General features: G+C 48.0%; 1 protein-coding gene across 2 annotated transcripts in view; it reads right to left on the reverse strand.

The window, feature by feature from the left end:
• The window catches only part of VAV2 (vav guanine nucleotide exchange factor 2), a 116874-nt gene that overhangs the window by 17976 nt on the left and 79700 nt on the right, over positions 1-19198 (reverse strand). For both annotated transcript variants that reach the window (XM_082067508.1, XM_082067509.1), the window contains exons 4-10: positions 16368-16436; positions 9131-9233; positions 6868-6966; positions 5366-5434; positions 4651-4751; positions 1673-1772; positions 406-501 (exon numbers count right to left, since the gene is read on the reverse strand). In XM_082067508.1, the coding sequence (XP_081923634.1) occupies positions 406-501; positions 1673-1772; positions 4651-4751; positions 5366-5434; positions 6868-6966; positions 9131-9233; positions 16368-16436 (637 nt within the window). The remainder of the gene's footprint in view (positions 1-405; positions 502-1672; positions 1773-4650; positions 4752-5365; positions 5435-6867; positions 6967-9130; positions 9234-16367; positions 16437-19198) is intronic.

Here is a 19198-nt window from a genome sequence, read left to right on the forward strand (position 1 = left end):
TGCCCACACTCTGCCTGCACCGGGGAGCAGTGCCGGGATGGGCAACCGCAGCTGCAGCCATAGGAAGGGGAACACGTCAAGCGGCTGGTGCTCGAGAGGGTCTGTTACATGGAGTTGACGGAAGGAATTTCACACATAATCAGATTATATGCAAGCTTATTTTATATTCATTAACTGCCTCTTGTGGCTAACAAGTGCAGAATTACCCTAGGTCACCGTACTTTAAGAGACAGCACAAATATTATGTCGCGTTAAGTAGCTCTAGTAATTATTTCATTTGAAGGGGAATAAAAAAAACCAACCCTCAGCCTGCATTTGGCAATGATTCACTCTCTACTGTAACAGCCCAAAGATGCTACAGCGCGGATGGCAGCTGGAGGGAAGTGCCAATGCTGAAACACTTACTTTTAACAGGAGATGATATTTCAAAACTCTTTGCATTGGAACCACCAGCAGGTCTTGCAATTTAAATTTCCCGTCCTGAACCTTTAGCGTGCACTCCTGTTAAAGGAATCAATACATCAGGGGTGAAGCAGCTGGGGGAAAACAACTGTTCTCCCCCAGAAAAAGCTTCCAAAGTCCTGTGACTGTTATGTTTTGCTTCTGTAAACCCAGTTCTGATGACAAATGGCTCGTGCCCCCTGCACACACCCAGTCAGTGCCAGGGCAGAGGTTATCGAGGAATAAAACACAGGGGCTGGACCCTAAAATACAGGCATTCTCATGCAACTGAGCTCCTCCAGCTTAATGAGATCCTGCTCAATTAAGGGAGAGCCCACGAATGCTCTCAGACCTTGGGAAATGTCAAATGAAACGCATTAGCTTAACTCACCTCCTGGATGGTTTGAACTAATGCGTTTTATTTGCGAGGGGCCGGGAGCGAGCACGCAGGCAGCTGCTGGGGCTCTGCTGATAAGCATGAAGTCATTAAGATGAGCTAATGCGATCACAAGAACTTCTGCGGCTGTTACCTTCGCCCAGACCCATTTCAAATCACGATGGCTTGATGCCAAATCCGGGGAACAGGTTTTAAAAAATTATTAAATGCAGTTTTATCCCTGAATTGGGTTGCTACTTTTGCATGGGAAATCAAAGAGTGTTTGCAAACAAACGAGGTAACGTGTAGCGACAGCCCAGCAAATTCACATTAGCATCAAGACCGAAGCAGGAATTAAAGCTGGGTAAAAACATCAGCTCAAACAATGCATCCCTTCTGGGGCTCATTTGATTTACTTAATATCTGGATCAGCCCCTATTTAACACTAAGCCTTTACACCGGGGAAGGAAGATGGGGGAGTAATCGGGTATTCGCCTGGGGACCTGGGTTCGCATCTGATGGTCCCTGATGCTACGTGTGACCTCGGAAAGTCACACAGCTCCCAGCTTGGGATGCTCGGTGCCTTCCTTGAGTCCAAGAGGAATTACTCCACAGCCAGTCCCACTCAAATAAAGTCACCTGGCTTATTTTATCTTAGAGGAGGGAGGGACAGAGATGAAGGGGCAAAGCAGGGGATCAGGACAAGATAACTCCCTCTCTGAGCCGTCCAAACTCACCCCCACATCCCACGCTAAATCAAACATTCCCAACACACCTTCTGCTCCACCGAGTCCTCCCAAAACCCGTAACGAGGGCGGTGGGCAGCCCTCGGCCCCAGTGCCCCCACCCGCTCACCTCCACCTTCTGCCTGACGTCCTCCCGGTTGGCAAGGAGGTGGTTGAGCGTGTTCTGGGCGTACTCCATGTGGCTGCAGTACTTGCCGTAAATCAGCAGCCTGCAGAGGGGGAAATCACAAATTTAATCGGAAACACTTGCTAGCAGTTATAACCTGTTACATGTAAAAGATATATATACTTATACACAGTGAAAGGACAAGGCAAACAGCTATTCCCCCATATAACTGCTTAGTAAAGTATTAACACTCTTTTACAGTGTGGCTTTTTAACATTTAAATCTTTTGAAGTTTCCAGAGCTCATGACGAGCAGAAGGGGCCGAGTGGCCAAAGGAGCCGGTTTTGGGAGGTACGACGGCTCATCACTCTACTCCTCATCTATTGATCCATCGCTTCCCAAGAGCAAAAGCAGAGCAGGGATGTGCTTCAAGATCCAACGACAACAAAAATCCATTTCCTGGGAGCGTTTCCCAATGCAGCTCGCTCAAGCCCATGTATTCATCTCCCAAAAAGTCTTCATTTGCTGAGTCACAGCTGCTCACAGCCCAAAAAAATCATTGCTACCACCAGATCTGATGTGTGTCCCTCTCTCTGAGGGTTTCTGGATATTTCACCAAGTAAGGAAGAAGGTGAGAAACTCCTGATTCTCAGAACGTGCCCAGAATGGATGTGGGTGATGGTAATTCGCACATTATCAGAGAATGAGATGCTTCAAATCCCCTTAAAACATAAGAATACATTTTAGAAAGCTCATTGCTCCTTGCAGGATGGGCCATGGGAACCTAGAGATCAAAAGACAGGGGAACTTCAGAAAAGAAAGTTGTCACAGCCTTTGGAAATGCAGTGAAGCTCTGTATGGACACCCTATGCTATAAATTAACACACCTGACAAAACCAGAGCAGTTTTGCTGCAGATTCCCCCTTTTTCCTCCACTTTGCTCATTAATCCTGCATGACAGGTTGGGGATTTCCCCCCCTTCCTTGCCGTTAACTGCGTTGCTGCTGATAAGACACATATTCCATCACACGCTGCAACTCATCCATTATTTTGGGGCCTCGTCTCTCGATGGAGATGATGTGGGAGCACCTGACCTGGTGTCGCTCCATAAACGTGGGACTCTCAGACTCCAGCGGGGAATTGAATAGAGAGATTTATGGGAGCCGCAGTCCCCGGCAAAGCAGCAGCAGATACAGATTATTCTTCTGCCTTTTACCCTTGACAACTTTGGAACACGCACAATAATATCTACCTTGCCAGCACTTGGAGAGTTTCAAAGAGGCTTCAGGAGCATAAATTCAAACTCTGGCTTTCAGAGAAGGAGATTTACAAACTACTTCCTTATACACACACACACACACACACACAAATCTGCAAAGCAAAGGAGCAATACATCATTTCGCTGGGATGTCTCCGAGGATGCGTTGGGAAGCGAGAGTTATTTGTCAGGGACACATTTGATGCAGGAAGGTCTTATATACAGGGACCAAGCAGGGACTCTGGAGCTCCACATTGTCTTTTTACTGGGACAACACTGTCTCTCACTTTCTCCTCCTGCACCCCTATTTCCTTGCTGCAAAACATGGTATCTTCTTTAGCACCGTAGGGCAGGATCCTGCCTATTTAATCAGGTTGCTCCAAGCTCTTCATCTCCAAGAGACTAGTTTCAGGGTCTTTTCCAAGCCAGAATTCCCCGCAAGCAGCAGAACGCAGCTCCGGAGCCACCTCGCAGCCGGTGCTCTGAACAGAAGCAAACATTCATTTAAAGGCTGTTGGCCCCAAGAGTGAGCTTCATGCTCCTGCACAGCCACACAGAGCAATGTCACCTCTGTACTCGTGCCCGTGTCCCAGCCCTGTATGCACAGCTCTGTCCCAAAAGCAGAGGCAGCAGCGGCTCAGCTCAGGATCACCGCCCGGGGACAGGACCGATGTGCACGGAGCCCAGCCAGGAATCAGGAGATCAAAATCACCTGCATGAGTTTTATGAGTGTTTTTAAATTATTTGCATTCTTCTGCCGAAACTTTCTTTAAAAAAATTAATCCAGGAAACATTCCCTTTCTAAAAAAGAGGTGCTGCGAGTGATGGAATATCTGACCTTACGGTGTATTATTAATGCAGATGGTATTTCTGGAGTTATTGACTTCTGAATGGCATTTCTGTGTCTAGACACTGGTTTAATCACAGTGAAATAGCACCCTGGCACGATTCCACAATGAATCAGACCTTTGATTAGTGTTAAGGATATTAAACGCTTTTATTAACCTTATCTTTGTGTTCTGGGGTACTCCTGCTTGCAGCTGCCAAAACACAGGATCTATGATGCTTGCAAAAGCAACTTTTACATTTATTCATCATGTGTTAGGTGTGGGATGAGCACAGCGCCAAATATGCGATTTTTTAGGGTGAGCAATCGCTTTGATCTAACCAGAGCAAAGTCTCCCCTGCAAAGGAGTCATCCCACCACGTCACAAGTCCTCAAAGCCCCACTTGCAGGAAAACAATACATTAAACCCCTGAAGGCAGTGAGGTTTTAGTCCATCCTGGCTCGCCATAATCACAGTGTTCCCATCTTTATCCCCTCCGATACATCCCTGTAAACACACCGTATGTTCAGCCTGCAAAACAGTTGGTCCCATATGGAAAGCTGTCAGCCCAGCAAAACTCAGGTGCAGACATCAGTTGGACTTGATCATCTTAAAGGTCTTTACCAACCAAAACGATTCCATAGACTTGCAAGAACAAGCACAGATTTAGCCAGGTGATGTCCCAGCCTCTGCCCCTAGAAGAGTTGTAGCTGGGTTTGGATGCTTGTGTGTCAGCACCGAGTGATGTTCCAGCTGCCATAGAACATCTGGCTGCAGAGGATACAAAATCAGTTTGCTGCACCGGGCATTTCTGTTCTAAGCTCTGAGACGGGCCCTGCAAATATTAACCTGTATCTGTTAAAACTGGAGCTGCCTGCAGACCGGGTTTCCTTTACCTCTCTTTGAATTCCAGAAACACTTTTGCCAGGCTGCTTCCTCCAGACATCATAGAGACATCAATGGCTCTCAGGAAATTGAAGTGCACTTTAATTAGGTCCTAAAATGAAGGAACAATCAATACTTTAAACACATCCAAAGCAAGTGGGCAAACACAGCCTAAAGAAATGCACATTCACTACTTAATCAGGCAGTCATTTTCCTTTTTTTAATTCTTTTTAGTTGTTTTTAAAATAGGTCATTCTAGTGAGACACAGCCCTAAATGGCCAGGAGTGCAAGGGTGTGATTCTGTCAGGTTATAGAATGATAAATGCCCCAAGATTTCCATGTGTATTCAAGTTCCTTTTGCAGGTCTGGAGGAGACAAGCAGACTCCGATCCAGACCCTGCGCAAGCCAGCGTAGAAATAAATCCCTTCATCACCGTGTGTCCAAACCAGCTCTAAATACAGCTAAAATATACAGCCCGAGCCCTGGAACATCCTCCGTATAAAATTGTTTTCCTGCTTAGAGCACATATAATCCCCAAGTCTAAAATTGAGTGTTAAGAGTATCTCCTAAACCTGTTCAAGCTCCGCAGCACAGGAAGGACTGAACCTCTCCAGGTGAATGCACAAATCTAACGTGAAATCTGAAAAGCCGTCTCTTGAGCAGGAAGAGGGCTGAGTTGCCGTGAAAAGAACAAAGATTTAAGCCACAGTGTCTACGCCATTACCTCCAAATTGATAAAAATAGCTTCCATGTCTTGGGGAGTCAGTACCAGCCTCAGTGGGTTCATGTAGTTCTGCAAGAGGTAAATGGAAAAGGGATTGAAATACCAGAGAGGAATAAGTAAGCTTCTCTCTGTGCAAGGGAGATACTTCACCTCGCTTCACCACTTGCATTTACCCACGCAGGGAGAAGTCAGGTTTTAATGAATTTAAGCATTTGCAAAGGCAGATGAACGACAGCGCGTTTGTCAAGACCAGGGACCCCCATGGGAGCATCGTCCCCTGGTCCCCCCGGCACTTCCAGCCCGGCGAAGGTGCCAGAACCCACCGTGGGTGGGCACAGCCCCTGCCCAATGTACCCCAGGGGGATTTCAATGCCCAGAGCTCTGCACCTCGCCACAGTCCTCGCCTGGGGCCGGCAAGAGCTCGGAGGTGTTTTTTTCAGCTCTTCGATCATCTCACTAGAACTTTGCCCTTGAAAACGCACCAATGATGTGATTACATTGGAAATGCCTTTCTGAACAAATACATATTAATGGAAATGTCTACATGACTCGTAACTAAAAAAAACAACCGCAATGCAACGCACCAAAACAGGACCCTCTACCCATAACACACCGTCAGAACTTACTAAGCCTTTGCAAGCCTTTTTAATGGATATCAAGGCAATAATTTAACTCATCCTTTAGACTGAACTAGTAGAGCTGTGGCTCTTTCTAAGGAACAAGAGTTATTTACATAAAGCACATGTACATTAGGACATTTCCATGGAAAATAGGAAACATTATCCCATCGTGCCAGTTTTGCTCACAGCTTCTTTGCAGGAACCTTAAGCAGAAGCAAATAATTGCAAAAGGGGAGGAAACAGAAGCGTTAGGGTGATTAGAAATGGCAGAGGGATATTCACTATTGTTCTTCATTGCTGCTGCATCCCTCGGAGCACAAACCACCTCCAGACTCCACTGTCTTGCTGAGGTGTTCGTTTTTATTTTTATTTAAAATAAAGGCACGCCGCTAATTTATCAAAACCAATTAAAACCCGTGAATTCGAGCAGCAAAATGTGACTTTTAATCCAATTAGTTTCAATGACAAGTCAGCACAGCTTCAGCACTTTCGAAAAAGGCCCAGAATAAAGAAATTATTCCATAGCAATCACAGTGATAAGATATCTGCAAATACAGCTCTTATCGGTGAGACCGGCCTGGCTGAGCAAGGAGCTGTTACCCCGGGGTAGGGGGACACAGCAACATGATTTTCAGCCTATTTCCAACAAGCAGTGATCATAAAAAATACGCTGTTTGGCTCTTACAGTTATAGGCTGCACATTTGTGCTTGTCAGTATGGGTTTTCTGAATCCCCCTTCTCTCCAATTTTACATGTGAATGCATCGATCCCGCCTCATCACATCTGCCAGCTATCGGAGCAAGAATTAATACAGTGAGATTAATGTGAGCTCAAGCGATGGTGTGGAAGGCGATGGGATAGAAAAGATGGGTCGGTTCTTACCTTTTCTATATCTTCAAGTGTTTTGTAGTATTTGGCCTCGGTTTCTTGGATTTCTAGCAAACAGCAATTTCTTTTGTCATCTTCTGTCATACCCATTTTCTAGAAAAAGGAAAAATAACGCACAGATACTCTTACGAGTGGTCCAGCAACCTGCTCACATGGAGCGGAGCTCCAGTTCAGCCCATTCAGAACAAGGGTGAGTTTGGAAAGTCAGGGGAGCACTGCTACTGCTTTCTGTTAAAGGAAACTACTTTTATCTAAAAAAATTAGGAAGGAACCCTGGCTGTACTATTCAATACATTTCAACATGGCAAGTATTATATTTTTTGCATTTTTTTATAGCTACATCACCAATGACTATCAGCTAAGGAATAAATAAGAGTTTTCCCCATTTTTTTTTGCTTAAGATGAAACTCACAACTGAGCCCAAGTGCGTCATAAATAATACATCAGACTTATACAAATCCCCTGCCAGGGTTACCAGTTCTCATGATTTTAGGTCAAATCTGATAATACAAGTGTTTCTTAAAGCCCCAACTCCCCGAGTCACTTCTCTTGGTTTTGCAGCTGTAAAGTGGAGCTGGAAACACATGTGGGGAGGCGCCGCACTTGCAGTCTCTGAACTTGGGATGTCATTCAGTGATTGGGTTTTAATGATCATGCACAGGAACAGACACCCCCTAATAACTCACAGTGCAAACCTATCAGCTGGATGGAAAACAATATTTGAATCAATGTGTCTTACCTGCATATACCTAATCTGAAGCATGCAGAAATACAAGAAACCAATTAGCATCACATACTTGCTATTGCAACAAATCTTAAAAAAAAAATCCAATATTTAGAAAGATACGTGGGTGCTTGTAATAAAACTAGACTCTTTTGCTCAAGGAAGGGGAGGAAAGGGAGTCGGAGCCATTGAATCCATCACTGCCCAAGGTGTCCAAGGAAACCTAAAACATTGTGCAGGTGGACAGTGAAAAACTGACAATTGTAGTGACCCTAATCCTGCACTACCCAGTTTCTGGACCCCTATACTGTGGGAGCTTTCCCTCATTTTTGCCATTTATGCAAGAAACTCCTACCAAAGCCTTCCCAAGGGGTGGTTCTTGGGCCAAATGGTTTCTGCGACTGATGGCAACACGGTAAAAATACCAGTGGCCAACAAGCTCTGCTGACTTTGGCATTGCCACTGGAGTCCGTAAACAGGTCCAAGCACTTTGGCAGGATCAGTGGGAATGTTTTGTGCCTGACTCCATGATCCAGATGGGTTTTCGGCACACAGGGAGCTCCTCAGGCTGCAGACCAGGTGCGATCAGCAAACCCATCCATCGGTCCTGCTTTGTTATGGGGAGGTATGTTCCCTTGTCAGCACCGTTTGCAGCCAGCAGAGTCAGAGTCTGCACAAAGCCCGGGGGTGGTAGATATCAGAAGGTGGGAGAAAATTTGGAAGGTCACGCTCTGATGGAAAGGTTCCCTATAGCTCTGCATCAGCAAAAGCCAGGGTAGTGATCTTCTCAGTGCTGGGGACACAGGTAGCAAGGGTGGCCATGAGCACCTTTGGGGAGATGTAAGGGCCACCAGCACCTTCCCAGCTCATCCACGGAGTGTGATATTTGCACCAGAGCCCTTGGAGTTAATGCAAGTCCCTCCATGAGGCTGCGAACACTGCACATCCATGTTTCCCCACCATCAAAAGGCTTTTAAGAGATGATGGACAGGGTGGGCTGCTTGTCCCTGTAGCCACACGGGTCCCCAGAAAGCTCTGCTGTAAACATCTGCCTGCTCAGACACAGCCTGGCAGGAGTGGCAACAGGCGCAGGAAAGCGCTGGATCCTCCACACATGGATCCATCAGCACTCACCCCCATCAAAAACACACGTGGCTGATGGAGCGGCAGAGCCCTGCACTCCCCTCCCCGCCACGGGCTGAAGTGACACCCACTGCCTTGGCTCAGCAGCAAATCACTATTTTTAGCTTATCTTTTAGGGCTCTTTAGCTCTCCCTTTCCCTTCCTCCTCCCCAAACTCCTTCAGATGACAGGATGGGCTGAGAAACTCCTCGGAGAACCCGCTCCGGGCCAGCATCATCCCAGCTTGGCTTATTTGTACCTCTCACGAGGCCGACCAGTTTCACAGAAGCATGAAAAGCGATTCGCTTCCCTGCAGCATCACCTACCATCAGCAGATACTTATTTAATTGAATTCTCTCCCTTTTCCCTCCCACCCAGTCACAGCTTTAAAACACGCATATAAACTGTTACCATGGGCTGCTGAACTTCCACTCGGATGATATCTTCATAGATATCATCGCCTTCGTCTTCGCAGGGGACGCAGTCATAAATATCCTCCCCCAGATCGTGTTCGCTGGAACGAGAAGGAGGGAGATTGAGCGATAATAAAGAGGACACGTTTGCTGTCACTTGATCAGGCAAATGAACTACTGCTCGCGCCAAGGAGGGAGGACAACCATGACAATAAAAACACCCTCTTAGCCCACAATATTGACATATTCAGTCCACGTTCTCTGTTTGCATTAGGAAGTTTTGTTTTTTTCCTGGATCGGTACCCGCTGCACATCTCTTTCTGCTCACCAGAGGCGAAATGCTGCTCAACACGAGCGGGGATCACGGCCAAGTGGCCGCTCGCAACCCCGTGCCAGCCGTGCCATGATGCTCAGTCACCGTGGGCTGCCAGATCTGCCCCTGTGGAGCTTTTCCTCGGCGCTAATCGGTCCATCCGAGACAGACCCACCAGCCAAGTGCCCCGGCGAGACCATCTGAGCCACCGGGTCCAGCTCCACCTGCCCCAAAGATGCTCACAGCCTCCCCTTCATCTCCTGCATCTCCTCAGGACACACAGCAGCTCTGGTGTCTGAGACTTTAACCACATTATACCGAGAGAATCTATTTTAATGGGTTGGATTTTGATATGTTTAAAGCATTGCATGCACCCTTGGTCTGTTTTTGCTTTTTCTCACAAAAAGGCTTCCTTCACACCAAAGAAACCATCTCCTTTCCCCACATTACAGCCACAAACTGCCATAGGAGCCCATGTCCATTCAAGGCAGTAATAAAATACTAAATAATCATCTGATTCCTCCATGCGGTAGGTAGAAACATCCCAGCCCTGCCTCGCCAAGGGGGGAAGCGCTTTAAAGGCATCGCCCAACTTGTGTTTAAAGGTGATGGTGTCAGGTACTTAATTGTCATCTGAGCCTTTACAACCTCCCCCAGGGGCTCCTAAGTCTTAGAACACTTTTGAAAATTCAATCCATAATAAATACCAATTAACAATAATAATTTTAGCACTTAGATCTACAGGTGCTGATTGCTAACGGCTCCCACTGAAGTCATCCCCATGGGATCAGGACACTGTGAAATGCTGGAATATCAAACAGCGTTCACATATTTTACAAGCTGTCTCTTTCAACATGGGTATTAATTACATACAAATATACTTAGGTGTAAAACTGCGCTAAAACTGTAACACTCGACATCTCTATGTTATAAAGCATGCAGCAGCAGAGCACATCTGTTTGCAAAACTGGGCTTTATTTCTTTTCTAAATGCAGTTCTTTCTATTTTTAAAAACAGATTTATTTAATAAAAGTTGGGGGAAATTAAATAAATACACTGGCATGATGTATCCATCCCATTCTTTCAGAGTGATGCATTGCAGCTGCTATAATAATGCCCACTAATAGCTGGTGATCCATCTTCCCCTTCCCAAGCGTCGCCGTCACTGTTATTATCTGTACCAATATTTATATTCTCGGCTCCGCTCCTCATCCAGAGCGAGGAACTCCTGGTTCCTGATTAATCTCCCCTTCCCGCCCGCACCTCTCGGATCGCTGCCTGTCTCTCCATACATCATTTCCCCAGCTCAAGAGTCGTTAGGAGATCTAAGGTTGGGTTAATGTCGCGAGCACGAGCCTGGTTGGGTGTGACGGGACCACGGCGGGTGCTGCAGTGATGCTGGTGTCAGAGCAGAGCTCAGCAACTGTTTCGGGATACATACAGAAGGAGAGACACCACCTGAAGTGTCCCCGGGATGTCCTGTATCCCGAGCATCATCCGTCCCTCCTCTCTCGCACACAAGCACAACTAAGTGCCACATCCAAACCTCAGCGGCCAGTGTCACCCACCCCCAGCCTGGTACTGCACAAGAGACCTAGCTTGGAAAAGCTCGGCTTTTCTCACCCACCAAGGAGCTCTGGACCACAGCTGGGGACACACCAGGACATCACTGTGAGAGACCCAGGCAGCCGCGTGGGATGCTGAAAGGGTTTTGCTAAATCACAGGCTGCCTGGACCAAACCAGGGGTGCCCCATGGGCCTGGCCCTACCCAGAGCTCCTCTGGACCACCAGGAAAGGGACAGAAACACCTACCAAGGGCAAACACAGCGTGTTCACCCACAGAACTGCCAAGAGCCACCTGACACCAACACTGGGAGAAGATGAGCTCTGGGCGAGGGTGTCCACACCAGGGCATGGGCACAGATGGCTTGTGAAGCCCTGAGATATGGTCTGCAGCTGGTCTGGTGTACTAAAGGAACACTGCACATCACGTTTGCAATGACACCATGGATGAGGAGGGTGAGTTGGGAAGGTCCGAGGGACTCAAGGGTCACTGAAGGACCTTTTTATCCGTAAAAGTTTCTCTGGGAATTTGAGGAATTTGTACCAGCCCCAGGAATCCAAGGACGAGCCCAAGAGAGGCTGTGAGGGCAAACCCACCACGCCAAACCCATCCAAACCACAGCGCTGCTTTTGCTCTGCTGATGAAAGCGCCAGAACCGCCGCGAAGAGCGAAAGAAAAAGGAGGAGGAGGAAGAATGAGCTAAAATAAGACAACCAAAAGACAAGCCCAAATTTCCAGCCCCGTGGCCGAGGTTAAGAGCCAGAAGACCTCAGAGCCACCACTGGGTCCCGGCTGGAAGTGCATTTGCCGGGTCCCTGAGACAGCTGCCCAGCAGCTGCGAGGCTCCAATTCGCCCCAGTAATCCTCCACTTTCTCGTTCTGACTCTGCACTTACAGCTATAAATAGACGGTTCATCCAACCAACCCCCTCATTCCTGCCCTCTGTCAGACGAGGACAAGCAGAGCCCTCTATTTGCAGCACATCTGGCAGGCTTCGGTTGCAGGGTGAAGGAGTGCAAGATGGGCAGCCGCTGGATGCGAGATCTTGCAGGGTTTTAATTAGTCAGATTGTACTTGGACAAAGACACGCGTCTGGAAATAGCAAGAGAGGCCTTCTGCCATCTATGCTACTCAGGTTTTACGTTCCCCATTCAAAGTGGGACACTAAAATCCCAAGAATGAGCCACACTTACAGCAACTAACATGAACCTAGAGATGGCACAAGCAGGACATAAAATAATCTTCACTGGTGACAAAGAAGAAAAGACACGTTTTCAAGTGCTATGGCTCGAGTGCTTTGTACCATGGAGCCATTTATTTAACGGGCTGCCACGTGTGGTTCTTCCAATGCCACAAGAATAATAAGAAAAGTGGCAGCTAACTTATCATCTCACCTTGGATCCTCTATTCATTTCTTTTTTAAAATGCACTTGAGAAATTCTGCTGATGGCATCACTATTTTGGAAGATCCGAGGAGGCAACGCTGGTGACAGCAGTGAAACACATCGGACAAACTTCAGCGAGGAGCTCTTGGCAGGAGACAGGTTGTTGGCAGAGCCTGTGGCCAAACAAGCTGTGGCACTTGAGAAACTGAGATCTTCTCCATCTCCCCTTCTCTACGATGAAAAGTTCTTTGGAATACACCAGTATCTCTGATATTATTGTTGGGGATAAATCCCCAGTGAGCTGTGGCTTGAAGGAAGGCTGGGGGACACCGATGTGTGGGACGAAGCCCCCCCAGGGTACACACCGGCTCCAGCGCAGGATTTGGTGGGGAGCTGCTTCACTTAAAACACTTTCTGTGTCCTTTTTCCAACACTAGAACGTCCCCCCTCAAAGCAATTCACTTTTAAAGGAGAAAAGGACGTAGAAGTTATGCCAATTAAATGTTTCATGTCAAACCACTCACAGAACTCCTGCCTGACTCCGAATTCTTCAAATAGCTACCAAATAACCCAAAAATCTGTCCTACGTGTAATCCAGCTGAGCTTGACGGGCTTCATGCCAGTGCAGAGGTACCGTGCCATGAAGTGGAGAAGGCTCGTGATAAAGGAGGTTTTGGTGCTGTAAAGAAGACCAGGATTAACCGCTCTCATAAGTTTAATGAGACAAAATAACGAGAGAGAGCTTAAGTGGCAGCAGAAAAATTTGGGTTAAATGTTAAGTGTAACTTCAGGAGCACCAGGATGGTTTGGGGAGCTCAAACAGCCATCAGGAAGGATGGAAAAGCAGTTTGGTGGGGAAGATGCTCAGCAGTGAGGTGGATAATTGCCTGTGTTGCCAGTGCCCAGCAGCCGTGTCCATGGGGAGGCAACAGCCCACAGCCCCACAGGGGCTTCATCAGGACAAGGGACCCTTTGATTTTTGGGGGCAGGCTCTAGCAAATGGATCCTCATGTTGCCATTGCAAAGCCCTGCTCATTTCCTGGGCAAACGCCCCAAAACAACGGCTGCTGCTCGAGGGCCTGGCATTAGGGCACACAGAAATAAATCAGGCAGCAGAGGACAAATGTCCCTTTACTGCTCCTCCCAGTATCGATCAGGCTCCGCTTGCAAACCGGCCGCCCCTCGCCATCTGCCCGGGCTCTCTGCAAGCTGCCATCTGGCCGACGGCAAAGCAAACCGCGGGGCCGGCGGGCTGAGGACGGGGAATTTGAGAACTTTCTAGCTCCCCTGATACCCTTTTAGTTTCCTTTCTCCTTTCCATCACCGCTTGCTCTTCAGGTTCTGCCTTTTTTTTCTTTTCTCTTTTAAATAAATAGCTGTTTCCAGGCAATTATCTGCCTTGATCTGCTGGCTGGCTGACCCGGCGTGCAGCCCGGCATCATCTCTGCGATCCCCCAAAGGTGAAAGCACAATGGGTTCATCAAGGCATGAAGATCCGTTATCCACACCAACACCCCGCACTCGCGGGCAGACAGCTCGGTTCTGCAGCGCACGTAAACGGCCCTCGTGGCGATGCCACGGATCCGCTCCCAGCCCCAGTCCTCGCTCTTTAGAGCATTGTGGGGACACCGAGGACAAAGCCTGGTTCCTTCTGCTTCCCAAATCTGCTCCTCGGTCACAAATATGTTTGTATTTTTAATGCTTTGCAGACCAGGAACTCACCCAGTATCTTAAATGGGGGACGCCAAGCTGCTCCATTTAAGTATTAAGGTTGATATAGAGCGCTTTGAAATTCTTAAACAAAACAAACCAAACCCCAAACAAAACACAAAAAAAACAAACCAAACCCAAACCACAACATACAAAAACCACCACACAAAACCAAACCAAACACACACACACCCCACTTTACCAGCCCTTAAAATGTCTTTCTAGAACTAGCTCAATATTTATCCTGAGTGTTTTACCCCAGACATGGAGGGGTCTCTTTTGGAAAAGGAAGGATTGTTGTGCTGTTCGGTAGCGGTTCCTTCCACACGTTGGGTCACTTCACTGCTCACTGAGAAAATAATCTCTTTGCGTCCCATAAAGCATTTTAGATGCACTCGGATCCTCCCAAGGCTGCTGGATCATCAGCAATATGAAATGCAAAGATGCTGGATGGACTGAATCACCCCCAGCGCATGAATGATGCCCTTGTTCAGCTGCTTGGAGATCGGCAGCAGTTAAGAAAGAGCTTTCTCATGCGGCCCCGTGGTTTGCCAGCGCCCAGCATCGGTGCCCAGTACGCACCATTGTGACCAGCAAGTTTCCAATGAAAGTTTCCTTGTGAAGCACGGAGAGATGCTCCTTGTCAAAGGGAAAAGGGGGGACTATTGCTGACGTGTCCCCAGGCGGTGGGAGCAGCAACACTCATGCTAAGGGGCTCTCTGGGGCATTTCAGAGAGTTTTACAGTTACGGGTGAATTACATCTCTGTTTCGTAGGCTGTGTTTCTGCGCACAACCTGCCTGTATGGAGTGCACATCTGGATGAAGGAATTTGTGCAATACCCCCATGCTGATTTACATATGCCTCTCCCCAGTGGTCTTGACTAATGAAAAGGATTTTACACAGAATGGGTGGAAAAAAGTAAAGCTAAAAGTAGGAGAAAATCTGCGACAGAGCAGGGCGATGAGTAGGAAATAAACCTCTAAGTCACCTGAGCACAGGTCTTGGGCATCTCAGCCCCTCTCAGCAAGGGACCAACTCACAGCCAGGAGCAAAGGTCCCAGGAACAGTTTGGGAAAGTTCTACCTGGACACCCTGTGGAGCAGTTCAAGCTGGGAACCCACGTTCAACACCAAATAACCCACTCTGAGAGCATCAAAACCCCCGATTTCTAGGAGAGGGCTGCTGGAACGCTGCCATCCCCACCAGCGCTTGGGGGAGAGTTCACACACAAACCTTGCTCCAATTAAAAGCACGCCTACGTGTGAGAATCAGGAATTTTAAAACCCAATATTAAAGGGATTTTGAGAACTTTAGGGGAAGAGGAGAAAAAATGTTATTCTTGAAAGGAACCCTTTGTAAGTTAAAAATTTATTAAACTGTAGCTGCTGGGAGCAAACCGCGAGCGGGGGATTCCAGGGTACTCCGTTTCCCTTGACTAGTAATTTATGATTTACTTTTGTAATAACTGAAGCCATAAGGAACTCATTGGATTAAGGAGCCTTATTATTTATGTTGTGGAACAATAATATTTAACTGCATAAAGCCACATATCCACCCATACAGACCTTCCCTCCATACAAACCAGACTGCACTTCATAAGTAAAACCCTGCCGAAGCTGACGGGAACGCTGCCATTGAATTCCAACAGCACCCGCGTTTCACCGTATATGTTGTAGTTCAAAGTTGCTTTAAAGCCTGTTATATCATCACCATGGGCAGCAAAACACACACACCAGAGACCCAGATAAATATAAACACAGAAAACACGCAGCATCACCCCACATCCCCAAAGCGAGGGGCTGGCTGGATGCTCCAAAACCACCCAAGGTGGATGCAGAACCATGTTCCAGCAGCCACGCAGCCCAAAAATGCCATGGGGGGGTCCGGTGCTGAGTTAGCAATGGGTACCCCAGTCCCAGTGAGTGGTTCTGCTTCGCTTGGCTCCGAGGAGGAATTCTGCCCTGGGGTTTTGCAGCTAACGATGGGATTTAGCAGGCGGAGGGGCTCCCCGTGGGTTTGGTCCCCTCACCGTCCACCGAGCCACTCGTAAACTCAACCCAATTAAAAGCGAGGTCACCCAGGACTCTACCTGGGAAAAGATGGACTACTATAAGAGCACAAAAACCTCCTGGCAAGATGATCAAAGCAGCCGGCCCAGCTCTCCAAACCCTGCTGTCAAATTTTATCCGACTTTGCTGGAACTACATTGCAACTTTTCCCTTTTTGTGACTCCTCCACATGAGAAGGCAAAGCCACTTACTCCGCCAGCTCCTCCAAGCTCCGATACACATCGTCATCATTTTCCGTGGTCTCCTCCGATGGGAAGGGCCTGGGGAAGGAGAGGAATTACAGGGTTATTGGTGTGTCTCAGCCCTTACAGCAGGTCCCCTGCAGCCCCAGCTGATCTCAGCCCAGCCCCGAGCATCCTGTTGAGCAGAGGGCGTTTCGGAACAAAATATTCATTGCAAATACATTTTTTCCTATTGAGGCACTGGCTCCCAGGAGGACATTGTCTGGGCTGCTTCCCGCGGGCAGCGCTGGCGCGGCAGGATGAGAAACCAGGTGGTGAGGCTGGTGGACCGCAGGGCAGCATCTGAGCACCAGAGTGAGGAGCTGCATCATCTACAGCATCACTGAGACCCTGTGTCTGAGCCACCGCTCCCTGCTGTGCTAGTGCTGCACAAATTCAGGAGAAATCTAATTCAAGCCCAGTGCTGGACTTGTTGAGACATAGCAACACCTTTTCTTCACCCATGATGGAGCTTTTCTACTTGTGAGCTCCTGTCCTGCCCGGCTGGGGCACCCCGAGCTGCTTCCCACCAGCATCTCCCACTGCTGCAAGCAGCTGATCCCACCAGAATGAATGAGTCCTCACAAAACCTGGGCTTCCTCATCTTAACAATTTTGTGATAGTTGGAAAAAAAAAAAAGTTAAAACCCCGGGGATGAGGGAAAGGACACCAAAAGGGCAAAAGGAAGTGAGGAGAAAGCAGATTAAAAAAGAAAGGGAGGGAGTGGGGGGTGAAAGCAAGAATTCCTTGGCTCATTCTGAAGCAATAACCAAATAATGTATGAAGGAGATGAAAAATACTGCTTTAATTAAAGCCAATGTATTATTTCTGGCACGGGGCCATGACGGGCCATGGCTCTGGGGCTGGATGCACCTTGCGACTCCGGCCATGCCGGGCTGGGGTCCCTGTGGTCACAGCAAACCTTGTCCCCACCAGAGCACAGGGACAGGGGCAGCAGCAGTTTGGATCGTCCCCGTGGGCACTGCAGTGATGGCAGATGGGGGTCCTGGTGCTGAGAGCCGCGCGGGGCCAGATGCTGATGCTGCGGGTGAGCAAAACTGGATACACATCAACTTTTAACTGCCCCCAAGGGTAATTTCCTCCTCTCCTCTCCTGCCCTCCCTGTTTCACGATAGATTGCCCCTCCTGAAAGATTTAATACGTGGCCTGGTTACCCCCCAAATGCACTATTTTTGGATCCTGTCTCTAGCATTAATTTTCCTTCCCTCCTCTGCTGTACTTCACCCTTCCTTTGGTGAGCAGCTTCAGACCAAGCATTTGGAAATAGTGCTCAAACCTGCAGTGAGTTCAAATGAAACCGCGACCAGGTGGTGGCCCCAGGACAGAGCTGGGAACCGGCCTGGACCCCTCTTTGGATGGGTGGGAGGGCACGGCCACCACCGCTGCCAGGCTACACCAACCCACACAGCCCCAGCAAGAAAGGAGGAATCAGAGGTGACCTCTGCTTAAACACCACTTGTTAAAATCATTTTTAAAATCCACACCACAAAGTATGACCTCCTATCTTTTACATGCATCTTCTGCTTTCAATCACTGATTATTTCCTTCTCCAGTACTCACCACGCCAAAAAGAAAGAAGTAAAAGAGCATGAAGAATATTAAAATCACAAGCACATATTTCCAACCATAAATCTGGGCTCGAGGTGTAATCAGTTCCTGTGACAAACCCCCTCATGTAAGACAAGGAGACAGCAAAGTGAGAAGAATATTTTCTAATGAGAGTTTCATGGAGACGGCAGCTCCGTCAGCCCTTCCAGCTTCACCTTGACCGTGGGCAAAGCACCGGAGTGAAAGTCAGGGCAGGGGAGGAATTAATAACCTGTGTCTCTGCAATGGTGGATAATGGCTAAATAAGGATGCGCAGAACGCAATTAAAAGGAAAGTCACGCCGAGGAGAGGATTAGTAAATGGACCATCCGAAACCTGGAGCTGAAGGATGGCTTTTTGGAGAAAGCCTTGGGTTTGCCCCCTGTTCATGTCTCTTTCCTAAGGTGCCCATGCCACAAGAGATGCTCCCCGTGTCCCCATGTCACTGCTGCGGGAGCAGAGCTGCCACTTCCCCTTCTCCAAAACTGGGTACCAGCCCCCGGACTGGGGATGTGGATGAACCTCCAGCAGCCAGCTATAGAAAAACATATTAAACACTTTTCTACCCAGACTCTCAGCAGGGTCAGGGTGGAGCTGGCAGGAGCTGTGGGTGAACTGCCCCCCAGCCCTTGCCCCATGGGTTATTCCCAGTGTTGCTGGCTCCTCTCGGAAGAACACTGGAAGTAAATGGGACTAGAAGCTGATGATTCCCTAAGAAATTCTCACAGATCTCCAGGTGCGTTGCCTCTTCATACACAATATTAAATGTTAGTGCTGGGAATGCTCAACAGTCATAAGTATTTTGAGTCCATTGAAACCCAATTGGTTTGCAAATATGCCAGTCCATTTAAATTCATTTGAAAATGTCTCTTATTTAATATCATTAGTTAAGTGCTAGACTTTGTTTTTCACTCCACCGTCATGAAAAACAACCTGCTGAGCATTCATCCTCCCAGCCCGCACCGGATCCCGCTTAGATGAAGAGCAAAAGCTCTAGCAACATCAAACATCACTGGAACAGGCTCTTAGATGTAATAAAGCTCCCAGAGTAGACTTCTTCACAGCCAAACCCCACAGCACTCAACAGCATCGCTTCCCGAGATCAAAGAAGAGAATGAAAGTAGGATCGATCTGATGCTTTAGCACCTAAAAGAGAAGGAAAGACCCAGCAATTTGTTACGGAGTTTAGAGTG

This window comes from Streptopelia decaocto, assembly GCF_964273445.1.
Source record: "Streptopelia decaocto genome assembly, chromosome: 17".
NCBI lineage: Eukaryota > Metazoa > Chordata > Aves > Columbiformes > Columbidae > Streptopelia > Streptopelia decaocto.